General features: G+C 47.1%; 1 protein-coding gene across 1 annotated transcript in view; it reads right to left on the reverse strand.

The window, feature by feature from the left end:
• LOC311351715 (triple functional domain protein-like) overlaps positions 1-12500 on the reverse strand; it is a gene marked incomplete at its 5' end in the record, with an annotated part of 68347 nt that overhangs the window by 36278 nt on the left and 19569 nt on the right. The window contains 13 exons of the mRNA XM_084471871.1: positions 1787-1888; positions 2474-2664; positions 3769-3880; positions 4367-4459; positions 4810-4899; positions 5093-5162; positions 5619-5728; positions 6341-6407; positions 7652-7767; positions 8451-8645; positions 9395-9517; positions 11497-11612; positions 12136-12250. Coding sequence (XP_084327997.1) covers positions 1787-1888; positions 2474-2664; positions 3769-3880; positions 4367-4459; positions 4810-4899; positions 5093-5162; positions 5619-5728; positions 6341-6407; positions 7652-7767; positions 8451-8645; positions 9395-9517; positions 11497-11612; positions 12136-12250 — 1500 coding nt within the window. The remainder of the gene's footprint in view (positions 1-1786; positions 1889-2473; positions 2665-3768; positions 3881-4366; positions 4460-4809; positions 4900-5092; positions 5163-5618; positions 5729-6340; positions 6408-7651; positions 7768-8450; positions 8646-9394; positions 9518-11496; positions 11613-12135; positions 12251-12500) is intronic.

Here is a 12500-nt window from a genome sequence, read left to right on the forward strand (position 1 = left end):
GCTCTGGGATCTGCATCCCCCCCCCCAGCGTATTACGTGTACATCCTGACTCCTGCCTGCCGGCCTGCCCTGGCGTCGGGCCTGTTGCTGAGAGGAGCGGGTGATGCTGCCACACTCTTATTGTGAACGCCACAGCCGTGGAGGGGAATCTCACACTGTCTCACACTCTCCAGGGTGTTTTGGAGAGTGTGCGATTGTTGTTGTTTAAACCCTCTCCCCCCTGTCAGACTGTCCCGTCACCATTAGGAGTGGGTGATGCTGCCACGCTCTTATTGTGAAAGGGACAGCTGGAGGAGAATGGATGTCTAACTCTCCCCCCCCCTTGTCCTACGGTCCCACCTATCCGTTTGTGCTGCTGGCTCCTTCCCCACCATGTGTTCCTGCTGGCGGTCTATATACCTTTATTACCGCAGCTGAGGATAAAGTGACTCACTTCATCTGTCCCTATCGCCTCACCTTCACCCTGACGAGACTATATCTGTGATGGAACCAACATAACAAAGTAAACAAACATCCGCAAGACGCGGCGACCGGCGACCGGCAGAGAGGCGGGGTAACCGTCGTGGGGACATTAACCGCCGTGATGTTAACGCGTCTGAAGGGTTACGTGAGTGAGTTGTCTAATTAGCATAAGACTGGGTTCCCACGTCTCCTGACGCTTCTCGGCATGGCAACCAGCGGCGCAAAGGGCTGTGGCGTTATGCAACCAGTCAAATCAGGATAGCCATCGCAGCTTATATAAGGCCGCCGGCTGACGGTGCAGGAAGGGTCTCGAGCGTTGATATGCTTGTGTTTTTATTAAGCACACGCCACGTACACAAACGCACGCCCACGCACGTACACAGACCGATGTGAACCCTGAAACACAGATTCACCCGGTGTGTGTGTGTGTGTGTGTGTGTGTGTGTGTGTGTGTGTGTGTGTGTGTGTGTGTGTGTGTGTGTTTGCGTGTGTGCATGCGTGATTGCGTGTGTGCATGCGTGTGTGTGCGTGTGTTTGCGTGCGTGCGTGTGTGTGTGTTTGCGTGTGTGCATGCGTGATTGCGTGTGTGCATGCGTGTGTGTGTGTGTGTGTGTGTTTTGTGTGCGTGTGTGCGTGTGTGGTTGCGTGTGTGCATGTGTGATTGCGTGTGTGCGAGCGTGTGTGTGGTTGTGTGTGTGTGTGTGTGTACTTCTTGTGTTATGGACGAGCTTGGTGTTCTGACCCAGCGATTGCTACGCCAAGATTGTGTGGTGAACAAAGCAGCAGGACCAAAAGTTGACGTCTCCCAGAGACAATGTGGAGGAAGTGAAGCTTTCTCTCCAAACAATGCGACTGCAGTGCAGTCGATCAACTTGAAAAGAGAAGCAAACGCAGACGCCGAGTGTTCACTCGAACAACAACGAGTGGAGCTATGAAACATCGGTTCTCTGCACTGAAATGAACAGGAAATGAAAACCCAGAGAGGACGTTTCCATCACACTGGTCAGATTCATGAATGGAAGAGCAGATTCGTGAATCAAACCTTGATGCCAATATCTTACCGCAAAAGAAATCCGCAAAAACCCCAGGGCAAAAAGGGCTAAACCATGAGATGGAACACGTTAGACTCGATAGGAGCTGTGATGGTGTATTAAACACACAAAATATGGCAAAAGTGGTGAGAGTTATCCTGCGTGTGCAATCCCCTGCCATGTTAACTTGGAATACCTGTGATCTAAGGCAAGAACACCACATTTCCCCCTTAAATCCCTTCATGTGCTTGCCATGCATGTGATGCATGTAATGTTGCCATGTCATGTCATACCTTGAGCACGATCTTGTTGTCGGAGGTGGGGGTCCGTCCCACCCAGAGAGCAAACTTGCAGGGGTCCCCCTCCACGTGCTCCGTCACTCCCAGCTCCGAAGTCTGCCGTCGGGAGGATGGGGGAGAAACAGATTAGAAAGAGGTTCATGACACAGCCATGCCCGACTGGACTAATCCCCATTCAGGAGTCCTGCCCCAGCCACACACACCACCAGGGTGACTTCCCCCTGGCTCAGTTGTCATTATGGGGCAGCATTTGCTCAGGAGGTAGAGCGGGTAGACTTGTAACCGGAAGGTTGCTAGTTCACTCCCCGGCTCCGTCGACTGCTCCCGAAGAGCTGGCCGTCGCCTTACATGGTTGACGCCACCGTCGGTGTGTGAACGTGTGCATGAATGGGTGAATGTCAAGCAATAATTGTAAAGCACTTTGAGTGGCCACTGGTTAGAGAAGCGGCATATAAATGTAGTCCATTTACCATGTACCGTTATGACATTTACTTTTGGTTTTGTGTTTATTTTGCCCCTCTCACTGCATCTACTTCAGTGTTGCAAGTACAGCAGCGTGTAACAGAGCAGACCTAGCATTTGACCGCGACACTCTCCTCAATGGAAAGAGTCAGACGACCAAGCACACCAGTTTCGTCTCATCTCATAGGGTAGCGTTATCCAAGAGAGCTTTCAACGTACAAACATCTTGCTCTTGTAGAGGTATTTGCTGTGTCCGTTGGAGTCCTTGACCTCCTTGCTGAAGACCAGGGACATCTCGAACAGGAAGAGGTGGCGCTCCCGGCCCTTGCGGATCAGGGTCTTGGGGTCCCACACCTGGAAGGACTCCTGCAGGATCAGCTCCCCCTGGGAGTCGATGTTCCCGTCGAAGCCTGCGGACGGGACAAGGCGGGAAGGACACAAATACACACGCACACACACACACACACACACACACACATACACGCAAGTCAATTGTCGTCCGATTCACACAAATTATACTCAAGACAAATGATTCAAACCACACCCAAAAAGACTTTTGGATTTGAATGAAACGGAATTAAGATGAAATTCATTAGAAACTAAACTACAATGAAAATAAAAGATACATAAATACATTAGTGATGATGTTCAATATCATGCAGTTATGTTAGGATTAACCCTTAAACACATCCATATGAAGTTAGACAGCCTTTTTTCATCTGAGACACAGTGCCGAGATGAGTCAGTTTTAACAGACCCATGATTTTGCCTAAAGAAGTGCAGAGAGGCTCAGACTAATTCAGAACTCTGCTGCTAGGCTTCTGACAAAACAAAGAGCAGAGAACATATCAAGGCAGTCTTAACTGGCACGGGCTGTGTGGTTTAGAATCGCCTCAAAGTCCTTCTTACCGTGGATTAGGTTACCTCAGGAGATCTTTAAGCGCCAGTTAAAAGCCTATCCCTTCAACTAAGCTTTTAATTATCATTTTGTAAGACAAATGAAAAGCCTTTAATTTGCAATTTAGCCATGCTTCTTCCCTCTGCCGTTTTATTGTATTGATGAATTTTGTTTTAGTTTTTGTTTATAATATGCAGTGGGCTTTTCTTTATTTTGCGCTTTATTAGCACTTTGAGCTACATTCTTATCCACTAATGATGCTATATAAATAAAGCCTAATATTATTAAAGAATTGCTTTATAACCTTAATAAGCATTAACGAATGAATGCACGCAAATAACATGTAACAAGCAAAAATATTCTCATTATATCAATGAAACAGATGACACTTGACAGAAAGCTGAACATTTGATGTCTCTATATGTGTGTGTGTTGTTATGTATATAGGTGGAGGGTGAGGTGGGGGTATATGTGTGTGTTGTTATGTATATAGGTGGAGGGTGAGGTGGAGGTATATGTGTGTGTTGTTATGTATATAGGTGGAGGGTGAGGTGGGGGTATATGTGTGTGTTGTTATGTATATAGGTGGAGGGTGAGGTGGGGGTGCAGCACCCACCGTCCAGCATGGAGAGGTGCATGGCATCGTTGGCCCTCTTGGGGACGCTGAGCATGACCTCCAGGCCGTCCTTGATCTCCCCCTTCCCCTCCTCGCAGCAGGTCAGGAGCTCCTGGACACGCAGAACACACACACACAAGCACACGCTGTTGTATACTTTCCTTTCTAACAACACTTGAGTACACCTTTAAACTTGAACACTTTTATGTTTGCTTTAGCTTTCTGCCGAATCTTAAAAATACATTGCACTTTTAACTTTTGCACTGTTACTACAATGCCTTTTTTTTTTACTTTGTCTTTATTTTATTTTATTTGTCTATTTTATTTTATTGTTTCAGTTTATTGTGTGACAATGTTTTTATGTGAAGCACTTTGAGTCTGCCTTGTGTATGAAAAGTGCTATATAAATAAAGTTGCCTTGCCTACAAAAGTGTGAGTTGTGCTGGAGTTGTGCTGGCCAATGAATAAAGTAGTCTGGTTTTCATTGTTTCATTCTTTTAAATTATCATTGTTATTTTTGTTCATCAACAAAATGGCAGACATTGTGTTGTGTTTTTGGTTGCTGTGTTTCTAGCGTTGTGCTCCGGGTCCGGTATACCTTGAGAAGCAGCTGATACTTTGTGATCCGCTGCACTGGTTTGATGAGGTAAGACGAGATAGAGTTGGCGAGCCTGTGTCTCTGCTGGATCTCCTGTTCCCGTCACCAACCCCGGAACATAAAGAGAAAGAAAGAGCATTTCAACAAATAAGACTACGTAAGAAGAGGTGCAAAATAATCCTAATAATAAGTCATTGAATTAGGACCAGCCACCTTACAAAGAATGAGGTCTCACGCGCTAGCAACACAAAAAGATGCTATTCAATGCATCGCAGAACTCGAGTGCGTTGGCATTTACAGAGCTATGATTAATATTCGCTACGCAACAGAAGCCTTCCGCAGAAGGAGTAAAGTGCTTTGTGAGGCCAACTTTAACCTGTGTTTCTTGATTTAGCTTCAAACAGCCTTTCTTTAGTCTTGTCGATGACTAGTCGGTCACTTACGTCGAAATAGGGTCCAGCGTGTTCCAGGATGAGCTGAGTGGAGTCAGGCTTGTTTTTACAGTAGTTGACGTACATCTGGAACTTGTCCGCCTGGGCAGGTGGTAAACATAAGAGATGAATCTAACTTTCGATACACAGCATGTCAAGGATGAATGCCAACGTTGAGTTTAAAAGACAAGCAGGATCGTATCACGGTTGAGCAGTTAGCTTATATTCCCTGTCATAGGTAAACCTAAAGAACAAAGTTGGACCATGAGAGTTATAGATGGGGTTTCTCTGTTACCCAGGTGACGAAACAATGGCCCACATCTTCGGGCAGCTGCTCGTATTTCTCCAACTCCTTTAGGAAGATACTGCAGGAATAAAAGGAAAACATCGTATATTTGGTCGATTAGGTCTCTTTTGGTAGATGTAGGAAAGGACAAATCTGAATGGATTTCTGGCGAACTAGGAGCCAAGGACTATTAGGTATTGAGTAGTTTAGTTTGAAAACAGTTATTTTTGTGGATTTTAATTGAAATCTTTTACGAGTGTTCTTCATTGAATTGAGTTGTTATATACTGTTCCACTCAAGTCTAAATGCTGATAAAAATGTAAATGATGCCACATTTGTTGTTCGGTGACTAATGCTTATGACTCATCTGCCTTACGCAAGAGTTTAAGCATGTAGAAGGAGTAAAAACGACTTCCCTGTTAAGACACTTCAAACATTACGTCTGATCATGCGGCACAACGCACACTGTGACGCCAGTTGTAGTTCAAGGGTCAGCAAAACGCTTGTTTTTAGTGACGCGGCCATTTCTACTGACTTGTGGTGGAACTCGTAGAGGTCCTGCATGTTGCCGAAGATGATGTGCTCTTTGTTGATGATCCCTGGTGGGATCTCCTCCACGCCGCTGGTCATCTCCCACAGGTACGTCTGGACACGAGGAAGGAGAGGACAACCGTCAGCATCTTTGTAGTCCTTTGGACTTCAATTTAATGAGGACAATATATAGAAAATGTACGATCAGGTGATAATTAAAACTCATTTTTTGGGGGGGGGATTTACGTTTAACAGCTGTATTACATATCTATTACATGTATTCATCACGGCTTTGTAAAATATTTGATTCTGATTGGTCAAAAAGGGTATTTAGCGGTCTGTTCATTCTGGACAGACTGCTATGAATAACCGACCGTTGCTATGGACACTATTTCCAAACATATTTTTAACACATAGCGAGTTTAATACACTGATTTAAAAAGTCAATCAATGTAATAAATCTTTATTGTTATATTTAGTTTCAAATGATTGATTCCTTTAGTCAATACCCATGGTATAAGCTGGATAATGCACAGCAAGCCGGATATTATTGCTAAATCATAATTCCTCTCAATAGTTTTCTCTTTTTTTCGGTGTTGGTTTTTGAGCAGGGCGGTTAAGTCGTTGAGCTGATGGGGATTTGGCTGCTTTGTTCTAGCCCCGTGTGTGTGTGTATTCGTCCGGTGCATTTGTGTGTTTGAAGCGGAGACGCGGCGCGACGCTCACATCCATGCACTCCCGCAGGTCTCTGACGTAGGTCTTCTCTGTCTGGATCAGCTCTGCCATGATGAACCTGAACAGACCGCCACATTGTTAGAGCGCACAAAGGCCTCCCTCAAAGCTTACCGTTACCGCAAACAAAATCCATATTCACAGATTTTTTTTTTTTTGGAATTATCAACCACAAAACAGAAAGACGAACGAAAACAAACGAGGCAAACACAAAGCCAAAAAAAAAGGCAACCGTGACTCAACCGGTCACTTGTTGAGTCAAATGTCCGCGCGTTGACTCCCCGCTTACGCGCGCGTCTCCGCAGAGCGAGCCTCCGCTTTTGTACGACGCGCGACTGGGGAAGGCGGTGCGCTCTATAATGACATTCGGTGCCAATGGCGCCGTATTCTCCGGAGGTCACTTAACCCGCTTAGCACTCCCTTCACACGGCAGCAGCACCGAAAGAAAACCAAGAGAAGAAGGAGATAATGGTCTGGTGGGGGGGGGGGGCCCGTGTACACAACAACAGTCCAGCCGCGTCCAACCTCATTATCTTGCCCTCCCGTTGTTGTGCTGTGTTTTGTAAAGGGCGAGTGCGAAGCTGATTGTGTCGTCCACCAAACAAACACACACACATACACACACACACACACACACACATGCGTTGGCGATAATGGCCGGCGTGTGTGTGTGCGCGTGTGCGTGTTTGAGTTTGTTTGGTGGACTCTGAACGAGGGAAAGAAGTAAAAACATTCTAAATGATAACAGGGACGCTCCTTTGATCCACACGGGCAAATTCACACTCCCTGTGGTCTTAATGATCCCCGGGTCCCCGTGAACAAAGGTCAGGGGCACGGTCTAGGAACTGTGGAGACCCCCGCGCCAACACCAGGCACCCTAACCCACTAGAGAGGGACGGGAGAGTGCTCGCTAAGTGATTAAAATGATAATATCAGTGATCCCTGGAAGTGTGTGAAGGCTGTCCCCAAGATACAATCCCCAAAGGCACACTAAGATGAGTTCAAGGAAGAGTCGTTCCATATGGCTAATTGTTATTTCATTCATTCTCAAGTGAATATCTTAATGGTGAGGTTGGACAGTAAGGAAACGTAATTATATCCTAATGATAACGGTTAGTATATACAAACACAAACACTGTCAGAGTTCCACAGAGTGCATGTGAGCGCACATGAGCGTGAGTGATTATATGTGAGTATGTGCGTGTGCATTTGAGTGTGTGTGTGTGTGTGTGTGTGTGTGAGTGTGTGTGTGCGAGTGCACGTGAGTGTGTGTGTGTGTGTGTGTGCGACCGCCGCATTACGCACTCTTTTCTGCGGGCGGACTTCCTCTTCTCCTCGTTGAGGTCGTGGGCGGCGTCCCTCAGCTTGACCTCTGACCCCGGGGCGCTGGCGGGGATGATGTCGAGCTGGAGGTCCTTGCTCTGGGGACGGAGGGGGGACAGCCACCACAGCGGGTCAGTGGGAGCCCGAGCTCGTACGTGTAGACAAAATGCGTTTGTAGTTTGGATGGTCACCATTTATTTTAACTTTGTGTTGTGAATTAACAGTACAACAAAGGTAAGGCCGGGTAACGCTGTGTTAATGTCGGAGCCATCAGTCAGCAAGCGCTCAGTGAAAGGTGCTGTGAAATATCGGTTAGGAGTTGACTATGGACCAATACTTTATTAATCCCGAAAGGAAATTGGGTTGTCACAGCAGCATTATAAAAAGAAAGAGGTTAAGGTACCGATAGTAAAATTGACCAAATTGGTATTTACATTCAGAATCATAACATGTACATATATATAATAAGGGGTAAGCAAACATCCGTTTTAAGTAGGAGAACAATCGTGTTCGCAAAAAAGCGTGTTCAAGTAGCAGATCTCTTGTACATCAGGGTTAGAGAGTATAACAGAGTATTTCCACTGTCCAACATTGTCACACACTTTTAGTAAAAGATAACAGGGAAAGGTTCCCCAAAAACCTTGTTCGAACCCAACCGAACCGTGTTCAACCTAAAGAAGTGATTCAGGAGTTTCCTTCCCGTCGTTCAAACGACACACACACAAAAGAGGCCAGTCAGACAAGGGAGCAGTTAAAGGGGAGGCCGGGGGGGGTGACTCACAGCCTTGTTGGAGTCTGAGGAGATGCCCAGCGCTGACTCCAGACAGCCCCGGTACTTGTCCATGCGCATGGAGAAGTCCCGGTAGCGCTTATCCACGGACGCCACCCATTTCTTGATCTCCACCGCGTGGGCGTGGCCCTTGTCGCAGAAGCCGTCGGCCAGCTGGATCAGCAGCTTCACGCGCTCTTTGGTTTGCTGTGGGCGGCCCACGGTGGCGAGAGACATAGACACGCACGCACCCAGAGAGGGGGAGAGAGAGAGAGAGAGAGAGAGAGAGAGAGAGAGAGAGAGAGAGAGAGAGAGAGAGAGAGAGAGAACGACAGAGAGACAGAGAGACAGAGAGAGAGAGGAACGGTGGTACAAAGTGTTGGCATAGCAGTGAGACGAAAAAAGAGGAGAGAGAGAGAGAGAGAGAGAGAAACAGGGAGATGGGTTAACAAAAGGTAGAGAGATACAGAGAGAGAGCGAGAGAGAGAGAGAGAGAGGGGAGAGAGACAGACACACGGACAGGGTTAACGTTTGGTTTGGTTACAGGGAGAAGTACAATAGATCTTTCTGTTATAACACAGTGGCATACAAACAGCGGTGGGGCCGGACAATACGGCCTGCCCTGGGTCCGGGCCAACGGGTGGAGAGGCTGAACCAAATAGGCCCGTCTCAACACAATGCATCTGCATGGCGCACAATGCAGCGACATGGACACACAAACTCCTACTGTGAACGGCGCACACTTTACAAACACACTTTGATACGCGCATACGAACAAACTGCTGCCAGCACGCCACGTTTTTTGTTTTTTTTATGACATGGGAGACAATTAAACACACACCCACACATGCACGCACATGCGCACACACACACACACACACACACACACACACAAAGCACATCCACACACACACACAAACACACACACACACACACACACACACACACACACACACCTTGGCTGTGATCTGGAAGTCCTCGTGTTCTTTCAGCAGCTCCTGGGTGTGGTGGATGCTGGAGCCCGTGGAGGTGTGTGTGGACAGGTAGAAGTCTCCCGTGTCGTGGATCCACTCCAGCGCCTGGGGGCCGAGAGAGAGAGAGAGAGGGGGGGGGGGGGGGGTGAGATGGTTCATACGTTCAGGGTTTAACCCTTTAACACCGAGGGGACTTTATTAATTACGCAACTAAGAAAATTCAATTATATTTAGCGCTACGGTTTCTCAATCGTGGAAGCCAAATAAAACCCACTTCTGATGCCGCTGGATTAAAGCATCAAGCTGAATGACTGCTGAATCTGCTGAATAAAAATGAGTTGCAGCCAATTTTGGATTGATTTAAGAGTTGTTCGCTAGCAGAAGAAAACTCTCTTTCAGGCAAAAAAAGGTCTGAAATGGAGAAAAAATATGCAGGCAGAGAAACATGGACTTCTGCACACAGTTAGTCGAATGGTGTTTCTCATTTCCGTCTAAAACTGTGAGACCCTAAAGCTATGGAATACAAACATCCGTGAAAAACTCAATCAAATCCAATTACCCACTCGTTGCCCTATTATTATTATTTGTCCTTGCTTTCAGCGCAGTGTGCTCTACTTCCTATGTGGGGTAACAGGTGAGTGACTTATTGGCTGGCAGTGACATAAAGAGACCAATCAAACACAGGGAGGAAGAGAGGACGAGCAAGAACTTTGGGCCCTGGGGGTAAAACCTGGATATCCCTAGAATAGCCATGTCCTAGAAACCCTGACGTAATGTGATTGGTTGCTGCGAGTTCCGAGGTGCCTGCCACAGTACCGCGTCTGGGCCACTAGGGGGCGCAAACTACCCGATGTTTCACCAATCCAGACACTTTTTTTTCCTCTCTTTTCACAGCTGGTGAGATTCAGAAGGATACCGCACCGACCCAATTTTAGTAAATAAATCCATAAACAAACAATTTGGAGTTGACAAATTAAAAAAAAGCACACACCTGACAACAAGTTGGATTTAACTCAGATTTAACTCAGATACTTTTCTGTTTAGTGCGCAGGTGCCTGAAAATAAAAGCTTTTTAAGGTGCACCTGAAAACATCAAGCAACATTACATCCATTAGTTTACCTCCATACGTTGTCATCTATCCATACGTTCTCATTCATCTAAAAGGCGACGGAACTCAACATACATTACACTTTGATTTTGGAACAGAAATGTTCTTTACCATGTTGTGTTTTTCCGTGGAGGGAAATATTGCAGGTTTGGGAGTTGGGGGGGGGGGGGGGGGGTGGTGGGGAGTGCTCTGTAATAAGCAGAGCGTTGAGGTATCTAGGGTGTGTAATCACAGCAGCTCCAGACAGTCTTTGCGGACGGTCTCCCTGTCAGGCGGTCTGCATGGCTTCCCATACACTTTGCACACCGCCTCATTACATAAGTATGGAAGGCCCAACGCAGGGCGAAAACAAACGCTGCGGACGACGAGGGGGGGGGGGGGGGCTTTGAAAAGGAAAACACAGCGAAAGGGTCACGTGATCAACTCTCAACAGAGATCTGTTTTTGTCCGCAGGGTTTCTCGTGTTTAATTCACAGCTACTGTAGCTCAGGGCTGAATGTAGACTTGTGTTGTGTTTCACTGAGTTTATCTCAAACAGGCAGGCGTGACACAATGGGGCTGGGGGGGTAATAAAGTGGTACAGCTGTATGTATGAGTGTTGTGGACAGTATAAGTGGTAGTAGAGTAGTTCTGTTTAGGACTTTTGGCAGAGAAATAAATACAGCATAAAGGGAAGCATTATGAACCTATACATACAATTAAGTACACACACAGATACAGATACACACAAATACACACACACACAATTGCAAACATTGACACACAAAAACAGTTACACACACACACACACACACACACACACACACACAAACAGTAACACACACACACACACACACACACACACACACACAGTTGCAAAGACACACACACACACACACACACACACACACACACACACACACACAAAAACACACACACACACACACACACACACACACACACACACACACACACACACACACGCAGTGGGCCCACCTGTTTGGCGCTGCGCTCAAACACCACGTATTGCTGACACTGGTCCAGCCTCCTCTTCCTCATGGTCCAGAAGTGGAGCACCCTGTTCTCCCGCTGCAGCAGCTCGTTGAGGATGTCTAAGAAAAGCAGGACCACACCCCGAGGGGAGAGACCAAATAAACACAAACCCGGAGCACGCAGATCGCCCTGACGCAGTACTACAGTAAGAAGGTGACTAACAGAAAAAACTCAGCTCAGGAATACGATACGCTTTACTAAACGACTGGATACCGCTTTGAAGTCGGCTCTGTGTGAGGTCGACCAGCTCTTAAATCACTTCAACGACATAACATCAACATCAACAGCTCAACATTAAGCACATTAGGTGGATGAAGCTGTTACTGTTACTTATTAAATCTGTTTTTATCCATTACTGCCTTTTATTTCTTGGCTTGACTGGCAAACCGATACTCCGTGTGGCTTTTAATGATGAACTACTCTCATTATGGGAGAGAGCAATGATTTTTTTATTTGACATATTGCCGAAGCGTGAATCCGAAAGTGGGAGATGGATTTTACGTTGCCAGTGGCTGGCCGAGGGCAAGGGCAGCCTCTGCAGGTTTGACTTCAGGGTAAAACCAGGAGCTGGGTCCAACTTACTCTTGACCTGCGTCTCGGGGGCCTTGACGTGGGACAGCATGCCCGGCATGTTGACGCTGTTCCGGTGGAGGTACTTGAGGAAGACGTCCGCGTTGCGGCGGGCCAGCGTACAGGCCTGTCCGTCACATAGGAGGTAAACGTTGGATAGAGGTCAGAGGTCACAACGGGAGAGAGGTGGTGAGAGAGGTCACCGAGGCAGAAGGGGAGAAGGAGTCTGAGACCGTCAGGTGGAACCTCTCTTCCCGCGCCCGTATGTGAAGAATAACGAATCGGGTCACACACTCGTTGCATCTCAGAGCTCTTAGCCATAGGGGGCAGCATAGCGTAGCTCGGAGACTGCTGGGCAGAAGTCGATGGGTTCCCTC

This window comes from Micromesistius poutassou (genome assembly GCF_964030765.1).
Source record: "Micromesistius poutassou genome assembly, chromosome: 8".
NCBI lineage: Eukaryota > Metazoa > Chordata > Actinopteri > Gadiformes > Gadidae > Micromesistius > Micromesistius poutassou.